Source organism: Hyposmocoma kahamanoa, unplaced genomic scaffold, assembly GCF_003589595.1.
Source record: "Hyposmocoma kahamanoa isolate Upper Pololo Valley unplaced genomic scaffold, ASM358959v1 181, whole genome shotgun sequence".
Lineage (NCBI taxonomy): Eukaryota > Metazoa > Arthropoda > Insecta > Lepidoptera > Cosmopterigidae > Hyposmocoma > Hyposmocoma kahamanoa.
In genome coordinates, this window is record NW_020653712.1 from 1,032,115 (window position 1) to 1,058,242 (window position 26,128).

At 35.4% G+C, this 26,128-nt stretch overlaps 1 protein-coding gene across 1 annotated transcript; it reads right to left on the bottom strand.

The window, feature by feature from the left end:
- LOC113226073 (zinc finger protein 729-like) lies at window positions 1-25,811 on the bottom strand. Its single transcript, XM_026458591.1, has 5 exons — window positions 25,808-25,811; window positions 20,443-21,483; window positions 13,522-14,829; window positions 10,186-10,524; window positions 1-710 (listed from the first exon to the last, which is right to left on the bottom strand). Exons 1-5 carry the CDS (start codon window positions 25,809-25,811, stop codon window positions 1-3), a joined length of 3,402 nt encoding a protein of 1,133 aa, XP_026314376.1.
- Window positions 25,812-26,128: the final 317 nt, after the last annotated feature.

Consider the following 26,128-nt stretch of genomic DNA (forward strand, 5'->3'; position numbering starts at 1 on the left):
TTAATGAATTTTCTTCTGTTTCTTAGCAACGAATTTAACACGATACTTGACTTTTTGCTGCATGTTATGAACCTCCTGCTTATGGTCCACCATCATGTTCCTGTTTATAAAACCTTCATCGCAAAACTCGCACAAATAATTCTTATAATGCTTATTCATATGTAATTGCAGCTTTGTGAAATCGTTAATAATGTAATTACATTCAACACACTTGTACACATCGGCGATATCGAATTTAAAGCACAAAATGTGATTATTCAAACCTTGATTTATGAATTCGTTATGCTCTTTTGTTATATGTTTAGTAAGAAGTTTTAAATTGTCAATTTCCTCATCGCAAATTTTGCATTTCAAGTCTGTGATATCGAGATAAACAATATACCGAGATAGCGAACGTATATTCAATACATCAGGTCGCTCTTGGTCGAAAACGTGCGATTTAATGTTGTGACGTTTCAGGTATATAGGGTCGGGGAACTCGTCGTGGCAGTAGCAGCAAACAAATTTCGACGACTTAAAAGACCTTATTGGTGTAGCGTTGGAACAACGCAATATGGTCTTTAAATTGTCCATCTGTAAGTCCAGTTCGGATATTCTTTCCCTCTCAAAAGCGTGTTTCCGTTTTCTTTTGACTGCCGTAGGTTTTATAGCTATGAATGTTGAGAAGTTTAAGTCTTTCTTGAGTTTAACTTCGACTTCGCCATTGGCCCCTGAAAAGAAAGAATGTTTATGAAAAGATAACATTTATTTGCAATTCATTACCTTGAACTAAAATTGAAGCAATTTTTGGGTTACTCACTACAAGCTATTTTGTTTCACTTGTCCGAAACATCGAGTATATAACCAGAAATAGAGACGAAATGTCACTTAATTTGCTTGAAAACTATTCTGCCAAATCGTTACGGTGGCAACTACGCTCCGATTGGCCAGCCCGAAATCGTTCAAATCTACCAGTTTAACTTGAGTTTTGCTATAATGGACGAATATTTAAAAATTACATGTGAATGTGATTCCGTTTGTTTCGTAATTAGATGTTCTGCTGTTTTTCCCACACCACCGAATGGAACAGTCCCGCATTGTTAAAGATATTATTTTTATTACAATAAATACAGAATATTTTTGGTATATACGGAGACGTACACACAGGTCGGTTGTTGGCGCTGTACTATTTCAGTTTTCTAATTTGTGATTTCAGCGCAAACGGGAGTTGATATTTAAGTGATATAAGGCCCATTTGTCTGATGAGTTGCCAGAGGGATGGATGGCCGGCACTAATTTCGTCTCAATTTCTGGATACTCGATTGTCCGAAAACAGAAATGTGTTTGATTGATCGTAATGGATCTTTTCCACTATACCCACCATTTAAAGTTTCACTATTTAGACACATTGAGAAGTCATTCGTTACCCGATTCCCATTTACGCAACATTCACTTTGACTAATGTATCAAATTGAATATTTAGTTTTTGTACAAAAAACGATATCCATAATAAGTACATTCTTTCTTTTATGTTTTGTTGTACCTGGGATTTAATTTAGTGTGATTGATACAAATAAATCGTAAATGAAGCCTATTAATTATAAATAGATTTAAAGTTATGATACAATAATCTCAATATACAGTACCCACAAAACCTACCTCAAAATTTCGTGGTATTACATTTACAACTACAATTACATGTATTTGCAAAGTTTTATTGAAATCGGTTACCGGAAAGTGCACGAAACCGGATTCATCCCCTAGTTTGCACCCTTATAGGTGAAATAATTTCTTCAAATGGAACCACTAGATACCCTCTTTCCAACAAAAAAGAATCATCAAAATCGGTTCATAAATCACGGAGTTATCGCATAACATACGTACAACATACAGCAGACTTGAGAACCACCTCGTATTTTGGAAGTCGGTTAAAGATGATTTCAAATGTAATATGCTTACCTACGAAGTAGATCATTGACTTTGAGTTATTGTCTTGGGGAAAACAGGTCCGTGCTTGAAATAAAACATTTTATTTTATGTTAATTCATTTATAAAAAAAAACATCTAAGAAATAAACCTTAAGTTATGTAGGTATTTGAATATAACTATATAACGCTGAATATAATGATCAGAGATCGAATAGGCAGACCGTATCTACTTAAACTTCAAGGCTTCATGCCGGAATTGAATTCTACATACCGGAAAAATTAAAGAGCAATAATGAATATTTCACACGTAAAACTAAATAGTGTTACGCTGTAAAGGGGCCATTCATTAGCCTGCATTGCAGTCCGACTTGCCGTCTGCCGCGTAATGCATTCATAATGCAGGATTATGAATGTAGTCGCAGCGTGAAAGCCATCCTGCAATCCTGCAGTGCGTCCTACCCTACGAGTAGCGATGCAAACGATACATCGATTTTGTCAAACATCGATATAATTATCGTTCATAAACATCGATGTTGAAACCCATAACATTGTCGGTCACCATGAGTGATATTTTTTTTATGAACGATGTTTTATTATCATCCGTCCCGTTCGTGAACTACAGCTACACACATAAACTGATACTTCTCTAAGGATTGTATTTCAGAACTCTACTCAATGCTCAAGTCAGGACTTGAATCTGACTTCAAGCTCTGGAAATGCGACTCTAATGGCAAGGACTTGAGTATGATTTCTAGTGCTTTGAATCATACTCAAGTCCTGACTTGAGCATTGAGTAGAGTTCTGGAATACGACCCTAAGTCACAAAAGCAGATTTTTCTATGTAACGTTTCGTTCGCTCTGCAATACAAATTTACGCGCGCATAACGAAGCAGCTTCTTACTTCCCTCGCCTACACAGTGTTGCCAGATGGTTACGTTTCTTAAATTTTTCGTAACCTTTAAGAGTATTGATTGATATTTTTTACAACTATATTGTTTCAGAACACACTCATATTAGGTGCTAAATGGAACGCGTAATACCAAAAATAAATAGTGTAAATCTTCCTGTTAATTATACAAATTTAAATATTATACTTATTTGTTTAATTTCCGGTAAAAATAATATTTATTCGATATATGTCACCGTTAAATTGTGATCTCTATCAGTTTATAACATAACGCATGAGATTACAAGCTTACGGTAGGTTAGGCTACATGCAATATAGTGCGTGAGCAGTCTCCTACCCCAGCGGCGGACTGCCTGCCGATTTTGATAAATTTTTTGAAACGACTGATTTTTTGTATTTCCATTGAAACTCTACTGAGTTTATATTGCAAATATGAATTATTTGTTATTCTGCTTAAATCTAGTTGCAACGGCAGTTGAGTCTCGAATCGATGTTGCCTTACTAAAATTACATAAGTGCTATGCATATCTTAAGTTTTATCTTCTTTAGGCAGCAATTTAGTCTTCAAATTAAGGGTGTTTTTTATTTAATACTTTTGAATGTTAAGCACAGTTATAATTGGGTAGGTATGTTTATTAAATTAATTTTTAAATGTTTCCTTTTCTGTATTGCTTGTACCTGCAGCTTGATTTTGATTGCCTCTCCCGATCGGAAACTGCGTCTTTTCCGAGTCGAGGCGCATAATTGCGATTCACAACTTACCGATCGGGAACTTTTGACATTTCCAATCGGAACAATAGTTGATTTAACTCGCAAATTAAGAAAGATATAGTCGGAATCAGGTTTATCTTCTCGCTCAGAAACCCATATGATGTCGAGATTACCCGATCGGGTCGAATCTTCTCGAACACTTGAATCAAAATCGTCTGTGATTGCGCCATAAATAAAAAAAAATTTCAAAGCAGAATAATGGCAGAATACCATAGAAATGCAATAGCTATTGAATCTCGATGGCTACCCACTGAGAAGCCACTATTCTTAACTTTTACCAGAATACCCAACGTACAAAATCTAGCCATGGACACTCTATTGTCATACAACTGAGATGTTTAAAAATTAACAGAGTCGGGGCACAAATAGTGAATGGGCAGTTTTGCCTATTTAGGACAACTATAACTTGATTACAAAAGTAGTTCGTTCGGGCAGGCTCGGCTCGATTGTGTTTTTATGATCGTCTGCCGTTGCCTTGTGTTGATATCGTTTTCTCAAATACTGGAATTTTTATTTCGAATTCTAAGTAAAAAAATATTTTGATTGCTAATGACTCGGCTGCACTCGTCGTTGCCCCCATTGCTTGCCGCCTGGGGCCACGGCCTCGTCTGCACTCCCCACGCTACAACACTGATTTTCACTCACAATTACAAAAATTCTGAATATATTTATTACCGTAATTACCTGCAATAATTCCGTGTAGTGTTGGGTCAAGGAAAAATTTCCATTTTGAAAAATCATACTTTTCAGAAAAATAAGTATTTTTCCGGATATTTCCGCACGGAACAGGCGAAGGTCAGAGACCATATTGCCTAGTCATTAGTAGGTATCTCTTTTTCTTCAATATGTTTCAATTTAAGTCTTCAGTGTATGAAACTTAACCGAACGCTATAACTTGGACCTTTTCAAGGTGAGAGTGAATAGGCATTGTATAGGTGTGCATGCTACATCGTCGATCTCACCATCACTTTTCATCAGGTGAGATAGAGGTGCGCACGTATTTTTTATATAGGATATTTTTCCTTTAATTTTCCGCATTTGACGTTGACACCGGCCAAAACTTGAAGTTACTGAACGAAAACGATGGACACATTAAAAGGTTATCGCTGTTGTGAAATCATTTTAAATCTCGTATTACTCTAACTTGCTTGCTGCTGTACAAGCTTATTTCATAATTCACGCTAAATCTTTTTTTTTAATTTCTAAACGTGGAACATAACATGAGCCTTTAAAGTTATGTTTTTCAAATTTTTCGGCAACTTTTTCGTAAAAAAATCGACTATTTGAAGTTTTTCGGTTAAATTACCCAACAGTAATTCTGTGTATGTCTCAAAGGGAGGTATTTTTCACTCCATGTGTATTATTTACTTGAAGTTCAGCTCATATACTTCGCCTATTTCGACTTCGTACCCTTAGTACAATAAAGCCTCATGTGATCCACACATCCAAAGCGCTTTTATCATACGAAATTGATAAAAGTAATACAAACTACATGAAACAATTACTTAAGTGAAATTATATAAATCTCCTATTTAAGCATAAAATAAATTACCAAATACTTTCGTTCATAGAATCTGACGTCTCTCCTGGGGCCTAATTCTGCTGATTTTCTTGACTGAGATTGAGATTATAATAATAACACCGCATACCACTCAACATAGCCCTAGGGAAACCCAGTGTCGCGGATGCCATGGACACACAGATAGACAACCACAAATTACACTCACGAGAGAAATAAATGTAGGCCATACAAATTTTTCTCCCGGCCCGCGAATCGAACCTGGGACCTCTGCGTGGCAGTCCGGCATGGTAACCGGCCACCGAAGCAGTTAAGTTATTATATTGCAACTGTTAAAATAATTGCTATTCTGTTAAAATCCAGTTACAATGGCTGCTGAGTCTCAATAGTGTCAGTGGAATGGAAAGGCAATGTGGCCTTAGGCTCAATTTATTTTGCGGCGGTATGGAATGGAAACGAATCTTTGTAACAATATTGTACAAAGCATAATGAACGTTATGCTCAATTTTGTAACGTACCGTGCCATTTGTTATTAAACTAACAAGGATATTACTACGCATCTTCATTTTTGTCTCCTTTAAATTAGCAATTTAGTCTTCATATGAAATAGATATAACATTAGTGCATTACGCCATCGACGTGCCATGGACTCGCCATTATTGAATACCCAAAAATTACAATGGCAGGTGTATAATAGGTCGATGGTATCGAGTATATAACCAGAAAAGAGACGAAATGTCATTAAATTTGTTTGTAAACTATTCTGCCAAATCATTACTGGGACAACTGCGCTCCGATTGGCCAGCCCGAATTCGAAACAATTGACGGGTGTCGTCAATTGCTTCACTTCAAATCGACCAGTTTAACTTGTGCTTTGTTGTAATGGACGAAAATTGAAAAATTACATATTTAATTACCGATGAAATGTGATTCCGTTTGTTTTGTAGTTAGATGTTTTACTGTTTTTCCCACATCACAGAATGGAACAGATATTATCTTTATTACAATACAGAAAAATTTTGGAATATACGGAGACGTACACACAGGACAGTTGTTGGCGCTATACTATTTCAGTTTTCTAATTTGTGATTTTGGCGCAAACGAGAGTAGATATTTAAAAGTGACATAGGGCCCATTTGCTTGATAAGTTGCCAGGAATCAATGGCACTAATTTCGTCTCTATTTCTGATTATACTCGATGTTCGATGGCTAGTCCATGAGAAGCCACTACTCTTAACTTCTAGCAGAATACCAAACTTACAAAATCCTGCCATTGACACTCCATCGACATACAACTGAGATGATTTAAAATTAACAGAATTGGGGCCCTGAAGTTGTAATTTCTAGGTGTGACCTTATTACACAAATGTTGCGATTTAAGTGTGAATTTAGAAAAAATATAATTGACAGAGTATGTAATTATAATCACAAACTTGTTGACCAACATAACTGTAATGAATATCTAAGGGTCGTATTCTAGAACTCTACTCAATGCTCAAGTCAGGATTTGAGTATGGTTTAAAGCACTCGAAATCATACTCAAGTCCCTGCCATTAGGGTCGTATTTCCAGTGCTTGTGTTGCCAGTGCAATCCTGACTTGAGCATTGAATAGAGTTCTAGAATACGACCCTAAGTTACCCAACATGTCAACCGACATACCAATATTTTACGTCAAAAAAGGCGGATGACATTTTTATAGCAACCTTTTTATAGATAAATAAGCATCCGATTATCTGATCATTACTTATAATACAAAGGACTCGAAGTTTATGACAACTTGTTAGTAGCATAATTTTTTGCAAATAACATGGTATGGAAAATACCTTAAGCTCGGTACAGAATATTAGCAACGCAACATGCAATGCAACGCGAAAACTATGGACGGTACGGCGCGCATTCAAGGTGTTTGTCGAAAACCCGACAATTGACGGATCACAACGCGCGCGCTGCGAATACACATAGGGAGCACGCAGTGAGTTCGCGAACACATTAAATTGTATGAGAAATTTTAGAGAGCATTGCATGTAGCGTTTCGAATAATCTGTACCCGGCTTAAAAGAAAATTTTTGATTTGATAATGTCAAAAGTCGTATCCAGAGCCATTAACATTCGCTGTTAGATTGATCGAGTCATGCGTGTTTCTGTCGATTGAAGTTTTAATATTTATAAGCTGTTTGTTTAAAAGCTTTGGGTTCATAAGAAAGAGGTGCCGTTATCTGGCGATCGCAATGCTGCGAAGAAAGGCGGTCGTTGTCCAAATTGTAAACTACGACCACGAGCTTAGAATATTCTTTTTTGCTTTTTTGCCTACGGCAAACAATGGCCACCCTAGAATCACACTATGCAAGGTGTAGTATGAATGATAATTTAAATGTCCAAAATGTAAATAAAGGGGATAACTGAGCGAAAAAATTGCATTTTAAATGGTAGTTTATTTTTGACGATAATAAACGTTTTAGAACTCTTTTGAAGCTTTAATCTGAGAAAACTGAGAGCAATTCATATGGTGCAATTATTACTAATTTCGTTTATTACAATAATTATAATAAAAGACTATGTTTACGGTCGTAAATAATTTGATGACACTAGTAACACCATAGGGATGAAAAATATTTTTGTGCCGCCATTTTGTCGTATCATAGATGTTAATCGAGCTTTGTTTCTTGAACGTTTTCTTGTCTGTTGTTGTAGTACAGTCAAGAGCACATCAAGCTTGACACTTTGTTCTTTGGACCGTGCATATCGTAAGCGGCATAGAGTTGGATTTAAGCCTTAAGTGTAAAACTTGACGTGCTCTTGACCCTGTACACCTGTTAAATTATTATATAGGCATTATTGTTCAAATTTTTGTTTAAATATGTAAATGTAAAAATTAAAGGTTTAGCACAAAAGGTTTTTTGGTGAAATTACAGGCACATTGGACTCGTCAACTCGTGTCTTGGAGCGACGGGCGCAGTGACGGTGCCCCTCAGATCTTTGTGATTTAAAGCACTGAGTGGTACCTACTGCAACTGTTATGGACGGGCGGGTTGCTTGCTACCAGTTGGACAGTTGTTAGTCCCGTCACTTTGTCTCTTAAAAAGGAATTCACTCTTTGACAATGACATTTGTTTGTTTACATTATGGCCATCTAAATAACATTCACACTTGTACTTTATTAAACATACATGTTACTAACGATTTGTGTTTTTTAATTTGTTCTAATGGGACTGGGCGAGACACGTCTGCCGCATGTCAGACGAATTGTAGACGAAGGCCACCACAAAACGACTGTGCGAGCAGCCAAAGCTTCGATGGAGAGACGAGCTAGACGCGCACCTAAAAGACGACCTCAGTGGCGCAAAACAGAGTGGTGTGGAGAGAGGGAAGGGAGGCCTTTGCCCAGTAGTCGGACAATATAGGCTTAAAAAATTGTGCTGTCTCTTTTGTTCTAGCATCGAATACATAACCAGAAATAGAGACGAAATGTCATTTAATTTGTTTGAAAACTATTCAGCCATATCATTACGGTGACAACTGCCCTATTGGCCAGCCCGAATTCGAACAATTGACGGGTTTCGTCAATTGTTTCACTTCAAATCGACCAGTTTAACTTGAGCTTCGCTATATGGACTAAAATTAAAAAATTACATGTTTAATTGCCGATGAAATGTGATTCCGTTTGTTTCATAATTAGATGTTTTAATGATTTTCCGACACCACCGAATGGAACAGCTCCCATAGTTATAGATATTATCTTTATTACAATAAATACAGAATATTTTTGGAATATATGGAGACGTACATACAGTTGCTGGCGCTGTACTATTTCAGCTTTCTAATTTGTGATTTCACTGCAAACGAAAGTTGATATTTGAAAGTGATATAAGGTCCATTTGCCTGATGAGTTGTCAGGGATGGATGACCCTTACTTCGTTTCTATTTCTGGTTATATACTCGATGTATTCTAGGGATCAATATGTGCAAAAATTTCTTCGATACTCCCTCTGAGTTACCGTTTTTAGACCTTAGAGTTTTCTATATACACTCCCTCCAAGATGTTTATGAAACTAACACGTAACGGACACTGGTATTGAGACAATAAGTTAATCTCCCAAGCCGTTCATTAAGAAAAAAAAATTCATGTTAATCTATTTTTCTGTCGTCATCCATCGCTGTAATTACGCTGGTTTCGCTCCCTTAGGAACCCAAAGTTACATAGCTTAGTTACACAGTTGAGTTACATTTTCTTTAAGAAGCATACATGCTTTGCGTAACATGTGCTTGACTATTTCACTAGATATAACTTTACAGTACGGACATCAAACCTGCTCCCCATGTTTAGATCTCATATGCCCAACCCAACTGATTCTTTGCACGAATCCCTGTCCACAATGTACACATTTAAACTTGCAATAATCGTCATGAACCTTCATGTGTTGATTTAAAGTTTTCTTTCGCCCGTAACTTTTCAAGCAAATCTGACACTGGAACTCTCTAAGACCAGTATGCTTCACCATGTGTTCATTTAGCTTTTTCTTTGTGAAAAATTTCATGTCGCATTGTGTGCATCCGTGTGGTCGTTCCATTAAATGATCTCTTTTTGTGTGAATTCGTAGGCCTCTTTGTTGACTAAAGGTCCTGTCACAAGCTTGGCATTTAAAAACGGACGACACACCGTGTACAGTTGACAAATGCTTTTCCTTCTGCCAGTAATCTTTAAACGTCTCCATACAATAACCACATCGGTTTAAGGCATTCGTATGGGTGTGCACAACCCTTTCATGTGCGCGTTTCTTGAGCAATGTTTCAAAGATTTTGGAGCAATAATCACATTTGAAAATACCTGTTTTATGCGTTTTTGCATGTTGGAACAGAATGCTCTGGCTGACAAAACCTGCGTCACAGTCTTTACAAATATAATTTCTATAATGTGTATTCATATGTTCGACTAAAACCCTGAAATTGTGGAAGCTATTCTTACAAACGTAACATTGTAAACCATCAGCGTGAAATTGAAATGGCAGTATTTGGCTTTTAACTTCCGAATATATTATTTTCTTATGAATTACTTTTAGATGATCGATAAGATCTTCAATACTTTCGATTAAACTTCCGCATAAATTGCATTGCAGCTCTGTTATATCCATTTTGACATAGAATTTAGACAGATCTAGTCCTTTCATAAAGCTGGCTTTGACAGTCTCGTCATGGCCTTCGATTGTGTGCTTTTTTAAGTCAGCGGCATCAGGGTATTGGTCGGCACAAAAGCAACAGCTATAACCAATTCCGCCGCGGCTTCTGATAGGGGTTGCATTAGTACAAAGAAGGATTTCTCTCACAGTAACTCGGTGCCGCTCAAGGACCTCTCCTTTTGCCTGAACTTTAGGCTTTTCATATTCAAGCTCGTCCTCAGTTTTGAAGAATATGCGCTGAAGACCTACAACGAAAAGAATAAATTAATTTCCTCCTCTTCGTTTGGTGTCATTAGTCTTAATGAAAATTGAGTTGATGTTACTGTTATTACCGCAAAAGTAACTTAGGCAGAGTTTTATGTTTATTTCTTGTTTTTCTTTCTCACAGTTCTACATTTGCACGCGAAAAATTTTGCAATTTGCATTTTTCCCATAGACTATGATGACCTTTGACCTCAATCATCTCAGATCACAGATCAGAACAGAGATCTAAATTGAAAATTTGGGCTTCGTCACGACTTGTAGTTTTATGTTATAGTATCAAATGTCATTTTTAGCCGAGTCATTCGGTTTGTATATTGTGAAACTTAAGCAGATGCCAAGAAAGCTTTGCTCGCTGCGATCCGAAAGTTTGGATTTTGGGTATGTAGGTATAGAGCATAGTTTCCCAAAGTGGTCCACTACCCAGTGGGCGCTTAAGAAGTCGTAGGAGGGCGGTAGAAGCCTCGGAAACAATTGGGGAGCGTTGATGCTGTCCAAGGGGCGCTACCGCTACTATATAAAAAAAAACCTAGAATTTTCTATATAAACTACACTACAAATATATAATTTTTTTCCTTCATATATATATATTTTTTTTAAATACATGTTTTAAATTATTTTTTGAGTTAGTGCACGTTGAAATTTTTTTATCTTGCCTAAGTGGGCGAGCCAATAAGTTTGGGAACCTATGGTATAAATGCTTTTGTTAAAATTGTCTTCGCGCAAGCAAAATGTGGAAATTGAAGGAACAACATCAATCGTGACGACGATGTACATGACCCACTCTGTCACGTTGACTAAAATCTACGATTCATTCGTAAGACAGCAAAGAAAGAAACTCAAGACTTTGCTCTTTGTAAATAAATATTTTTACATATTTATCCTTTAAAATGTTCATTTCAAGTCATTGACTTACAAATAAATGGACGACGGGTCTAATACAAAAACCACGAAAAAAATGTCCCAAGTCAACCTATTTAAACGTAGTGACATGTAAAGGAATATGAAAAAGCTAAAACGTTGAATTTAAATTGTAATGTCATCGCATTAGTACTGTCTAATTTTGCTTGCTTCGCTATCAGTCGAACAAACGAAGACTAAAGCGTGAATGACGCTCTGTATACGATTTTAACGCCCTATAAGTTCGGACATTTTTTAGCGCGGGCCCGACGTCCATATAATTGTAAGTCAATGTTTCAAGTATTATAGATTTAAAGAGAGGAATATGTCTATGACGCGGGGCTTCACATAAGACTAGCATAAAACGCTAGTTTCTTTGAGTATCAGAGCCTTAAAACAGTGAAACGCATCACCTGTAGCAACGCTAAAACTTTGGTAATATTTAAGTTTTATCAAAATGTTTGACCACTGTGACGTTCAATTATTTCTGCCATTCACCGAAGAAAAGGAACTATTTTTGTGAAATTACTGCACTAGTTTGCAACAATTATTAATACAAAGATCGAACACTAAGTAAAAATATCTTACATCCGGCTGGATTCGAAATAACGTCTTCCAGCAAACCGTGGCAGACGCTATGCCACGGAACGAATATAAATATGTTGTAAAATAGTCTCAGAATGGTTGACGAAAACAAAATGAAGTTTTCAATTCAACTTTTATTGATTTACGTAATTAATAAAATATACATAATATCAGTTAACTAACATGACATGAGCCAATTACCATTTTACCGACACTCGAGTAGCGCTAAATTTGTAAATAAAGTTTAACAAATGACAAACATTTCATAATTAATAAAAAAAACAACTCCTATTTGTCTGTAGTCTAGATAAAATACCTAAATAATATTAATTTGTCAGTTTTTGCCATATACAGTAATACCCCGCTTTGCGCGATTTCGTTGTAACGGGATTTTCAAAATTCGCGCTAAATTACCCCACTTTACGCGGATGCATTGATTTGGCCAATTTGAACCCGTAGCTTCTCAGTTACTAAAAGTGCATTGTCTGAGGTAGTTCTTTCTTGGTAGCTCCTTCAATTTGTATCACATTGGTGCTGTCTGTTATCCAGTGAATTGTAAAAGATAATTTTTACTAACAATGACGCCACCGGCTAAGAAAGAAGAGCGTAAGAGCTTGAGTTTGGAGACGAAGATAAAAGTTTTAGTAAAGATGGGTCCGTTCGAATACCATGCTCGTTACAATATTTAGCTTGTTATTCGATCATACCCCGTTCTATCTCTGGTAGCAGTCGTTAGATCAGGTAAGAGACCCTAGGGCGACCAAAAAACTATAGCACCAGACGGGCCACACAAAAAAAAGAACTACCCCGTTTTACGCGAATTTCGCTTAACGCGATTTTGCCCGAAACACATCACTCTCGTAAAGCGGGGTATTACTGTATTTATAAAACTATTAGATAAATTATGTGTGGTTGGTAATGCCATAAACAAAATTACAAATATTATTCCATAATCATGAATATTTTCTTGAAGAATGATCGTGCCATATGATATAATTAAATTGCGTATGAAAGAACTAATAATGAAAAAAAATCGATGCTTTTTGCGATAAAGTCGTAAAAAATTCTGGTAACCCAGTAGACACAGAGATAGGGAAATAAGTTTTCATATATGCTTTGAACAATAATTCACAACAAACGTTACATACCGTAAGGTATAAAACTAGGATGTCGGTAAAAGAGTTGTTTGACTCATTTACACACAGGTAATTAAATAAAACAGCTAACGGCAGTTTTTTTAAAATTTCTATTACATTTGTTTTGCCATTCTAGCTCCATTATTCAAGCAATTGAGTTGTTGTTCATTGCAATAGAATCTATTCTGTTAGCCGCCTGATTTGAATGCTCATGAATATATTTTTTAAAATATTGTAACTAGAGATTAATGTTATAAGTGCTATGTGTAATAAAGCATAACGTATTTCACTGCCCATGTTTTGACTTCATGTGTCCTTTCAAACTGCAGTTCTGAACGAAACCCAAGCCACATATCTGACACTTGAATCTGCGATCGTTTAAATGTATCCTAATATGTTCTTTAAGAGTCTTTTTTCGACTAAATTTCTTGTTGCAGAAGTCGCATTTGAAGTTCCTTTCGCCCGTGTGACAAATTATGTGGTTGTCCAACTGAGCTTTAGCAAAGAACGCTTTGTCGCAAAGATCACAAGGGAAGCGACGTTCCATCAAGTGTACTCGATTTACATGTCTCCTGAGACCAGCCACCGAGCACAAGACACTATCGCAAGCATTACACTTGTATTCTCTTCGCCCGTCATGAACATCAGACACGTGTTTCTGCTTAATCGAGAAATCGCTGAATTTCATCCCACAAATGTGGCACTTGCTCATCATAACTTTAGCTCCGTGCTTGTATTTTTCGTGCGTTTTTCTCAACACTTCTCTGTCAAATATTTCCGGGCAGAAGTTGCATTTTAGATTGGACGCCGTGTGCAAATGTCTTATGTGGTTATTAAGACAGCCTTGATTCATAAACGCTGAGTTGCAACCTGGTGCTGTGCATTCATAGTGAGGATAGTGCGTGTGCATATGTTTCAATAATCCACTCATAAAATAAACGAAATTTCCACATATGCAGCATTTCAAATCTCCATCGTCAAATTTCATTGGTACAATTTGATTTTTTAATTCCAAATTTACTGGTCGTTTATGGACATTAACGAGATGTTCTTTTAATTCTTCCAATGTTTCAATGTCTTGGAAACACATCTTGCATTTTAAGTCTGTTATGTCAAGTTTCACTCTTAATTTTGCGACACTATCGCGTTTGGTAAAACAAGTCAATGTTGCATCGCCGTGTTCTTCAATTGTATGACGCTTAAGCTCAGCCGGTGTCAACTTGCAACTGTCACAGTAGAAACAATGGTATCCATTGTCAAATACGTTCTTTATCAGAGTAGCGTTGGAATATTTGGTCAATTCTTGAATCAAATTTTTGTGCTCTTGTAATAACGATTTATCATTCGCATTACTATTTCCGGACGTTATTTTTTTAGCGACTAGTTTAATTTTTCTTTCAGGTTGCGGTTTTATCAGGAGTATCTTTAATTTCTTTGACGAGTCTTTCTTTTTGGGTGATGACGGTTCTTGTTTGATCAGCCCAAAGTTTTTAATCTTAATCGGTCTCTGCATTGATGCTTTCTGTACCTTAATAGCTTTAGGTACGATTACGGTGTGCTGAATTTGCGATTCTTCTTTCACAGTTTCAACCTTTTCGATTTTGATGACTTTTTGTACGTGAACGTCTGGATTCATTCTATTCAACAGCTCTTCAACTGTCGCTGCACCTATAAAGGAAAAAATCAATTATTGGCTATAGGTACAAGCTAGAATCGTTTGAAGTGAGAGCCTTTACGGGAGATATCTCCGCTTTTCGCGAAGTTTTTCGCAGGTGTTTAAACCCATTTGCTAGTGAAAATTATAGCGAGAAAATGTACTCTACATTTTAAATATAAACACGTTTCCGTACGTTCTTGTAGAATGGTAGGACGTCTGTAACTATACTTGTTGTTATAGAAAAGCACTACGCTTTAACTTTCTCGTTCAACTATACGGTTTGATGAAGATTTTAATGTAGTCAACGGCAAAGTTTCTAGACATCGAAACCAGAGAGTTTTGTTTTAGAATTTTTGGAAATACACAATTAAATAATGCTATCTTTTACATTCACACGGAACTATTTTACGTAGGGATTAATATCTAAATATGTATGTAGGTAGTAGTGGCGCAGGGTGGAATATTGGAAGAAGAAAAGTCGGCCGAAGCCTTGGTAGCCTAATTGTTTCATCTACCGCCTCTCAAGCATAGGCTGTGGGTTCAAATCTGGGCTCGCACCTCATGAGTATTTCGAAATTTATGTGCGAAATCTAATTTGGAATTTACTATGAACCTTTTCCTTCGACGAAGGAAAAACATCGTCATGGAACCTGCACGTCGAAGAATGTTCATGTTTGGGCCCTAAGAGACGTGAAATAAAAGTGGACTGTACTGGCAATAGGACTGGTACAATCGCCGTCTCAATTACACATGGATTGGTTTACAAATAAATATACAGTTGTCGACCGTCGCCGGTGGCTGTCCATACGACCAGTGCCTCTGCGCCGCTGCCGCTCGCCGTGACGTCCTCCCCCGCGTTTCGTGCCGAGCTTATACCCATAAGACCGTTTTGCAACATTCACAACCCTCGGAAAACGTGTGATGTCTCCAACCCGCGGATCATGGCCTAAACCTTCGCCTGACAGGAGACCCGTACCCAGCAATGGGACAAATTAATGTTGTAAGCCGTTAGGAAGATAAATAAGCAAATACTCTACTTACTAGTTGGTTTGAGTAACGTCACGGTAGGGTCGATTGGAAAAAAAAACTGCTCATCTTAGATAGATGAATACTGTGTACTCCATAGTCATCTTTAATTATTATTTTTTTATTTCCTTCATTTATTGTCAAATGAAGTAATTCTGATTTTAGAGTGTTATTTACAAACTGTATATTTTTATTTTAATCAACAATGTTGGTCACTATTGTATTTTACTATATTGTTAAGTCACATAGAATTATATTTATGTTTTTAACATGTAGGTATATTACGTACATTCTTTGCATGCTATTTGCTATTGAGTAGGTAATAAGCGTATAACACATTTTTAACCATTACGGGCTGTGGCAGAATGTCAGAATGTGCAGTTCATAGTTTCTGTAGCCAAATCATACTGCCATTAGACGCGTCTATTGTAGGTAAATTAAGTTTTTAAAAACTAAAATCACGTACAAAGTTTATTATTTTAAACAAGCCAGTCAGTCTACCACAACCATGGGACTTGTAGAGATATTTTTTTTAAATCGCAGAAACCCAAGTACTCAATGTTTTATAGTCTTAATTTGTATTGAAAAAAATTTGATTATTTGCAGGCAACTAAAAAAATACACATTTAGTATTATCTCGTTTAATTTATATAGGTATATTCAGAAGGCGCTTCACACACTGAATGCAACGAGGCGTTTATACACAAATCATTACAATTAATATCTTTTGGTTCGTTGTTAATTTACATAGTAGAAAACGCACAGCGCTCTGCGTGTGTGATTATTAGGTATTACATCCCAAATTCATTTCCTATGCAAGTTGCAAGTTGTAACAAAAAGGTTATTACAATTTAAAAAGTTTGAAGTTTATTAAAACATGCACCTACCAATAATAATAATAATTTATGAACGCAATTAGATACATATTGTCAATTTAATAAGAGCATTGTCCCGCTTCCATCTTTTTTCTCCGTCTGTTCTGACATTCATGGTCATGACGATCATGTTAAGGAAATTCATAATTGTAAATAATTTATTTAATAAAGTCTTAATTAATATTGCAACAACGCAACGCAAACAAGGGTCTAGGGTAAATATAGTAACTAAGGCTGAATGTCGCTTTCCTACCGAAGCACAGCCATCTTTCTTATTTTTCTTTTTTTTTCACAAATGTGCACATTTGGGCGCGCAATTTATTTCAAATTATCAGACATCACAGTTCGAAAGCGAAAATTAGTCCTGGGGGCCTACTATGAGCTCTTAGAGCAATCCTATTTAAGCCTGTAAGTTGGGTTGCCTGTCAAATTCGTACTATGACCTCACAAAAACAATTCACTGTCCAAGCAGTTTACGTTCCTCATTCGAAATCCGTTCACCTTTTCTTTCATAGCAAAATCGTATCATGATGTGCCATTTGCCATGCAAATCTGTAAAAATAAGCAATTCAAAAAAAGTTACTCCGTGACTACCTTTTTTTAGATTTTGTTACATTTTTAAGAAATTTCGTTTAAGTTTTACTATATTTAAGATTTTCAGTTTCATAATTATTTGTTATCTTTTTAGGCTATTTAATACTATTAATTATTGAGTGTTTTTTGAAAATTTTAGTTTGAGTTTCCAATATTTAAAGTATTGTTGATAAATTATTGGCATGAATATTATTGCAATTTTTAAATGTAATTTTAATCATTTTAATAATTTTATTGACCGAAAATCGAAAAAAAAAACATTAAAATAGTGTCAAATTTGACTTTATTGCATTCAATGAAAATGTACGAATACACGATACGTTTCAATTATATCAAATTATAAATTCACCTTATTAATTTCAATGCTAATGTCTAAACATGAAATGTAATTTTGTCGTACGACAAATTATAAAGTATGATTGAAAAGTTGCCGATATTACAAAACAACGTTATAAGTATAATTAATAATAAAATTAATAAAAAAATATAATTATTCTCATTTTGAACACAATCGGTTAATAGTGTTTGAACGCTCCCAGGATAGTACATCTGTCTATTTCTTTCATATGATTTAGTATGTAGTTCCAGCTCGCTCTTGTTTTATGTCACAGCTAGCCAGCCAGAGACAACAATTCACGTGTAAAAAGTATAATTAATCTTCCGCCATGCCATTTCCTGTCAACTTTGTGTAGGTCATGATACGAATTTAAGCAATTCAGCTTTAACACGTTAAGTAAATTGCATGGAACTTCGTTGGCTGGTTATAAGCTCATAGTAGGCCCCCTGCTCATGACCCGAAGAAACGTATTTTCATGCTAGTTATTTTCAAATTTTATATAAGTATTTGAGGAAAGACCGACGAATTGCATTCGTAAATTGTCCAATTTCAGTGTACGTCAAGAAAGCTTCGCTGGCTGCGCTTCGATAAGCATCGATTCCCGGTCTCAAGGAACGTAGAGACTCTTGTCAAACAAATTTCATATATTCAAATTAGAAATTCGTCAAAAAAAATTGTATCATCAATTGAGCAAATATCCTCATTATATATTACGAAGTCGAATATTAAATATCACGTAGTTGTTTTAAACAATACGAATAAGGCTACTTGACCAACTTTACAAAAGGTTACCCCGTATAATCCGTCCCTCTTAAATTTCGTAACAAATTTCGTCCCCAACAATTATATAATGGCCTTATTTATAATATTGAGAAAAATTATTTTCTCACGTCACATCGTAGTGTAAAATTTCGAATAGAACATAATAACTTTTTGAATTCATGTAGGAAGGTACGAACTTGTTTGAAGTAGTGTACAAATACTTTCTTCATGTCTCTCGATAAGTTTTGGATTTCGGAATGCACCCGAATACAAATTTCCGTGTGCAGTTATTATTAGATTTGTTATATAAAGTCATTTGAATTCAGAACTACGTACTTTTTGTTGCTTCGTTTTCCATGTGAACTACATTATTTATTTGTTTTACATCTCTAAAATCTAAAGTGTTCTTTTAATATAACCCAAAATGAATCTTCTGTGTCTGTGAAGTCTTTTGTGTTAAAGAGTGTTAAGTTACTCTGTTTACTTCCAAGTCGATGCACCAAGTACAAAGAACAACTGATAGAAATCCGACGACAGCCGAAACACGTTTACCAAAAGATATTGAGACAATAGTTGTATTTCCGGTCCTTTAAAAGAAACGAGATTCAAATGAGTTTAATAAACGACTATTCCTAGGACCAGAAGTTTGGTATGAGTTCCATGTGTGTGTTATAATACCATTTAAAGTGTACAACGTTGTTTTTTATTTATTAGGTTCATCAACAGTAAATGTAACACATCCAGTAAAGAACCAGAAATAGAGAGGAAATGTCATTTAATTTGTTTGAAAACTATTCTGCCATATCATTACGGTGACAACTGCGCTCCGATTGGCCAGCCCGAATTCGAAACATTGACGGGTGTCGTCAATTGTTTCATTTCAATCGACCAGTTTAAGTCTCTATTTCTGGTTATATACTCGATGTTGTAACATGTTCAATTTACACAGATAAGGGTATTTTGACAAAATGTACAACTAATGACACATGAAACGCATCTTGCATTGAATGGGATAATGATAATTTATGATAGGTGCCTACAGGGTTATGGAAAGGAACGCAAGACAAAAACCATATACGCCAATGGAACTTTTTGGTGTTCAGACCAAAAATTCCTTGGTGTGAAGACAAACAGACCAGGCTAACCTCGTACGGCAAAAAACAGCATAACGGCATTGATGCACGCTATTTTTAACTAACAATTTTACAAACTAATCATCATAATGTGGTTTAAACACCAACTGAAAACTTTTTGACAGACAATTAGTATAAATAGTGGTTTAAACCGTAATACTGCGCCAGAATGCAGGACATCATACTTTATTTCATTCCTGTATTTAATTAAAAAATCGTAAACACTATAAAAAAAAAAATTACTTCCACTAGGTACTATTCTATTACTTTCTATCTTTACTATTTCGACTGAAGGATTTGCGTTCAAGGTCATAAAATGAAATTTAAAAAAGCAGTACATCAATGTATCTAGGTTGTCTTTGGCCTCGTGATTAACCTATAGGCTTCGTACAGTTTCTGAACAGTGCTTTATAGTCTGCCTTGGCGTTAGCCGCTTTGAACGCAACAAAGAGTGCGAGCGACCGAGTCGGAATGTATGCGAAGAGTGTAGGTAGCGCTTTATCGCTTCATATAGTCCAAATATATATTATTAATTAACGGTATGATTTGTTGTCATTTTGCCGATATTCCCGAAAATCGGTTAGAGACAATGGTAACGCCGCAAGAAATCGATATGAAGGTAGTCGTCGACAACGAAAGACGTTCTCAAAGCTGTCATCTGCCGCTGGCCAGTCAACGCCTGTCAAGCGTGTAGTCGTTCCGAAATATCAGAAAAATAAAAAGAAATCGTAGCGTCTGCAATTAGTGATAATCATTTAGTGGATAACCATGAGTCTTAAAACCCCAGTTCACGTAATTAATATTACATAGAAAGATCTACCAAAACATCGAAACGTCATTACATCTAGTGTTCTGCAGCGTGTACCCTCATATGCACATTCAAAGATTTCTTCCTACCATAAGACTTATTACATTTATCACATTGAAACTCTTTAGACCCGGTATGCTTTACTTTGTGATCATTCAGTTCACTTTTGGAGAAAAACTTTCTTTCACAGAAGTCACAATTGTACTGGCGTTCCATTAAATGATGCTTCCTAACATGTACACGAAGTTTTCTCTGATCCGCAAAGCTTCTATCACAAGCCTGGCATTTCACGTTTGAACTAACGCCATGAACAGTTAACAAGTGATTTTGTTTTTGATGATAATATTTAAAGGTACTGGTACATAAACCGCATTTGTTCTGTTTCTCGACTCTTGTATGATTACATCGTTCGTGGTTGATTTTCTTGACTGCAGTGTCATATACTTTGGGACAATACCCACATTTGAAAGTACCAATTTTATGTATATTGGTATGCGCTACGGCCATGGTTCGTGTTACAAAGCCAGCTTCACAAATTTCACAGACGAAATTCTTGTAGTGAGTGTTCATGTGTTCCAACAACGCTTTGAATTTACCAAATGTGCTTGAGCACTGAAAACAGGTAAGCGTTGAAGTGTTAAATTTAAATGGCAAGATTCTGTTGTTGATATCCGTATATATTTTCTTGTGGTGCACTTTTCTCAGGTGTTCAATCAGAGATTCAAGATTGTCCATACTGGAGTAACAAATCTTGCAACTAAGACCAGTTATGTCCATTTTAACGTAGTAAGAGTTGATGTTAGTTTTTGTCATAAAACTGGCGGATTTCATGTTGTAATCGGCGTGTTTCTCTAATGTATGCCGTTTTAATACAGCTGGCTCAGCGCAGTTTTCTGGACAGAAACAACACACGTAACCGTCATCGTTATGCTTTCTTATTGGCGTCGCGTTTGACCAGACAAGTATCTGTTTGGTATTGTGATAATGCTTCTCTCTTTCTAATTTCGACTTTTCTCGATCCAACAATGTTCCATCGTCATCTCTTTTTCGGTCTTTTCTTGCTTTTACGATAGCACCAGGCATTACCTTCAAGGTCTTAATTTTCATGAGTTTGTCTCGTTGTTGCGAACCTATAAAGAAAAGTATCGTGTTATTTTTTTGGGCTTATTTATTTTCCTTCGTATGCTGAAAATAAATCTTACAATAAGCAGATACTTCTAAATTCGTGAATTCTATTCAGTACTTCGGAAACACCTATATTATCTTTGTTAAACAAGGTTAAACCTCTTTTTTTGTGCAGTTTTTCTAGCAGTTGACCATCGCGATATCGAATAAGTCCATCAAGTAAACTTTAAGGTTAGTAGTAGAATATTGTGATCTTGATAGAGGCATGTAGATATTCTTATTTAATAATAACTCCTTCCCAAATTCAATTATTTGTTTAGCCGTGAAAGCCGCCTTTTACTCGTAACTATTGCCCGTTCTTTTAGTTATAGTATCCTGTATTTAAGTCTGCAGGAAGAAATGTCTATTAGAAATAAGCAGAACCTTTTGTTTTTTATTTCCCTTGTATTCTTTGTGACTTGTATTTTTCCTGTACAATAAGCTATTAAATAAATAAATAAAATATGCTGGACTGACATGCAGAGGTCCCGGGTTAGAATCCCGGGCCGGGAGAAATATTTGTATGGCCTACGTTTATTTCTCTCGTGAGTTTGGGTGTAATTTGTAGTTGTCTATGTCCATGGCACCCGCGACACAGGGTTTCCCTAGTGCGGGGTTATGAGTGTGCGTTATTTATTTTAATAAAATTAAATAACAATGGCGACGAAGAGACGGCTTGAAGCTGGGTAAAAACATTCAAAATAAGTTGGTTTTACAATTACTTAATGTCGTGTATCTACTTAATACAGTGTGTCACGCGCACAAAATTGATAGCATTGCAGTCAACCTGTGAGTCAATTGTCATTGAGATCTCGACGAAGTCGGACGTGCAGAAGGATCCTAAAATTGCATTGACTTGTCCATTGATGGTATAACAGAAATGACCAACAAAAGCACTTGTTACAACAACACAAACAATTGTTATAACAAATAGTACATTACTATCAATTATATGAGGTCATAATTTGCAGTATCAGTTTTTCATCTTACAGCAATACTGCCTTCGTAACGAAAAAAAGACACAACTATGCGTACTTTATTCAGCAGTTGTTCCATTTTTTCGTTCCGAGGATATAGGAATAAGCAACTTGCACTCTTTATCTTTGAGACGAGAAAATTTACCTTTCTCTTGCACCTCTGAAGCGCTTTCTCTCCCATCTGAGATGCGAAAAAAATCAGAAATGCCAAGATTTTGGGTTTTAGTAACCAAACGAGTTTGTTTATGTTAATGAAAAATTTATTGCTAAAGCAAAACAAAAAATAAATCAAGTCTTAAAACTATACAATAAATATAAGACTACAGGTACAATGTTTCCCAACCAGTTTTATTTAACCTAAGTATTTGAAATTATAACATAAAAAGAAAATGTATGTACAATACAAAGAAGAACGCAAGTAATCCAATATTTTTTTTATAAATACGAAACATGTTTAGTAGCAGTAGAGCTATTTGTTGGTCCAGGAAAATACTGACACCTTACCTATTTCTGCAGCCAAGCAGTAATACGACCATTAATGCTTGACCGCAGCTGCGTTCCAGTTTTGAAAGGTAAGGGTGTTGGTAAAATTAGAGGTACATGGGACTTGCCAACTTATGGGCAATATCAATCAGATCTTTGTGATGTGAATGGCACCGCTAAGGGCTGGCGTGTCGCACACCACCTGACACGCATCTTCAACAAAATTCCCTTTATCTTTCTAGGTAACTATGTAAACTTTGAACTTTCTGAGTCTGTCAGAGGAATTTGTCGATTGAAAAAACAGATAGCTGGAAAACACATTTTAAAGATCTTCGAATATTGACTGTTCCTTCACTTTACGAAACTGCTGTATGCGTCCGAATGCACCCACACTTGTTCACGAAAACTCTAAAGCTAAGACGTTGTTGTGAGGCCGTTACGACTAACTTCGTTCGAAAGCTTGTAAAACTACCTACATACATAAAAGTATTTTTGTAATGGCGCCAAAAATGTACAATAATGAAGTAGTCCGGTCTGAGAAAAACCTTATACTATTTCAAAAACAATTAAACAACATATGGAGTAATAAAATTTACTCCTTATTTTATTTTTTAATGGCGGTCATGAGAGTTGGGTCAGTGTCAATTTTGTAAAAATAATATAAAAATTATAGCGGTCGTCGCCAATGTCAGTTAGTAATCCCGAATCATAACGTTTAATTTCCTTGAACCTTAGAGGATGGAAAAAAAATAAAAGAAAGGAGCTGCCCCTAACTACGGAATGAACGTGCATACCTAAACAAAAATTGAACGAACAAATGGCAGATTTCTTTAGTGTCGTACCATAATCTATCGATAAGTCATTATCGACATGCAAACATTACACAGTTACATAGTTAAAATATGTAGATCAATATTCCATATGGGGATATTTTAGGTTATTATGAGAATATCCGGGAATGTCATATGAAATTTTGAATTCATTGTTTTGCGTTTACAAATACTCAAATTTTACGAAAAGGGAATTTTTACAGAAAAAATAATAATTGTAATTTGAGAGTATATAAAAAGAAAAAACTTTAAAATATAAATCCTATACATTGACAACCTCAAAATTCTTATTATCATAGAGATTTTTTAAACAGATTCCAAATAGTGGAAACTTTTTGTATTTGCATTGGTATAGAATTAATATCAGTGACTGATTTAAGTGAATCTTTAATACTACCATTTAGTTTTGGAAATAAATAAAAGTTATCAATAATAATATTATTATCATACGTTTATTTGTTTAAAACATGGTATAATAGGAGATGTAACAAGAGATAGTGGTAGTATAAACATGTTTCGCATATATTAAGTAGCATGCAAATGTCTGATTATACAATGTCCATTGACTACTATTGGCCGAGCGCCTTTGATTTGTGCAGAAAAATCGACACTTGTCCGAAGTAAAACAAGTAGTCACGAGCGACTGCGAGTTGTGACAAGACACGTCAAACGAGCTCTATACACGTTAGCGCTCGCCTTCACTCGGTCAGCTAGGCGAGTGACAACGAACGATGGCAAAGCAAGGCAAAGCAAATAGGCTGTCTATATGTTGGTTAATACCAAGGCTTATGCCTTCACCCGGCAACGTTAGCCAACATGGTCTTTGTATTGCTGGCTTTATAAAATAAGAATTTTTAGTAGTCACGAGTTGTCAGTGGGAAAAAATCGGAAACGAGTGGATAATTTTGTTTTTGTAACTGAGATTTCCTAGTAAATGGGTCGTGTTTAGTCCAAATTAAATATAAAATTATTTACCAATAAACCTAATGATGGAATTACATTATCATGTAATCTAGTTACATTCAAAGTTATGTTAAAACTTGACTCTTCAAAATGAAGCGAATAAATGAAGATGGTCTTTGATTCAATTTATGATTTTCAACCATTCTATTTCCTTTTTACTTAAACTTGAAATAGTACAAATAATAAAATAATAAAAACCTCGTAGTGAATTATTTTAATAACAGAATATCGATAATATGTAGGCTTCCAAGAACAACACTATCTCAAAATAGTCGTTAACAACAATCATTGAAATATACAAACAACCAGGGAATCTGAAGAAACCAAAGCAAAATTTGGCTAGATTTAAGAATAAACTACTTAAATATGTCTGATTACATGAGACATTTGGGCTTTTGTGTGATTTATAGACAGAAAAATAACACGTGCCTGTACAATGTCACATTCGGTCGATCTTCGCTTTTTCAAATGCCACATCCCGTAATGCTGCAACGACGAATTTTTATTAATACTTAATTGTTCTCACTGTCAATATTTTTGTACATTTTATTACAATACATGCGAATAATTCAATAAAACACTTGGAAAAACATTTGTTTTGACATTTGATGTACTTCCCTTTGACAACCGTATCATGTACCTCATGTACTACAAAATGGACAGTTGGCATTTAAGATGACGTTACGTACTTTCGATTCCTGTGTTTGACACAGACCAATGTAATGTTATCTCTTTTGGCTTAAGACGGCACGCAATAGTTAAACAAAGACAATAACATGTTTATGTTTTCGACGTCGAAATGCATCATATACATATAACGTCTGATTTATACATGTCAACATAACATGTCCTTTAGTTTCCATAGTCTAAGACTTGAACAGTGTCCGAATCCGAATTTTTGAATGAAAAATCTCTACCTTCATTGTGTAATTTTTGACATTTGTAGTTTGTAGATATATTTTTTTATATCTATGGTATTTTGATGTTATTATTTAGTCATTTAGTTACATTTTACAACAATTATTAGTAAAATTTACCCATTATTAATTCTATGTGTCCCCACATAATACTATTTAAAAAACACAATACACCTGGTTTAGTCCGTTTATTCCCACTAGTTTATTCCGTTTATTCTTTTGACACAACTGCTGGTACTTTTTTCTCATTTGTTCTATTAATAAATAGACAATTTTCTTCACAAAACTGCTGAGAATTTATGTGACCAATTTATATGACTGTATAATATACCTACTTTCAATATATTTGTATAACTAATGTTTGGCCGGAAAGGGTGAAACTTTACTTATTTTGTCAAGTATTGATTGCGAGTTTTTAACTATTAAATACAAGTATCCGAT

Bases quoted from the DNA above. Each gene is read 5' to 3' on its own strand.
- LOC113226073 (XM_026458591.1), bottom strand. The intron at 14,830-20,442 runs GTAGGAAGAAAT...TTTCCTTTATAG, and splicing joins TAAATGTAATAAGTCTTATG to GTGCAGCGACAGTTGAAGAG. The intron at 10,525-13,521 runs GTCAGATATGTG...TTTTCGTTGTAG, and splicing joins AAACGATCGCAGATTCAAGT to GTCTTCAGCGCATATTCTTC.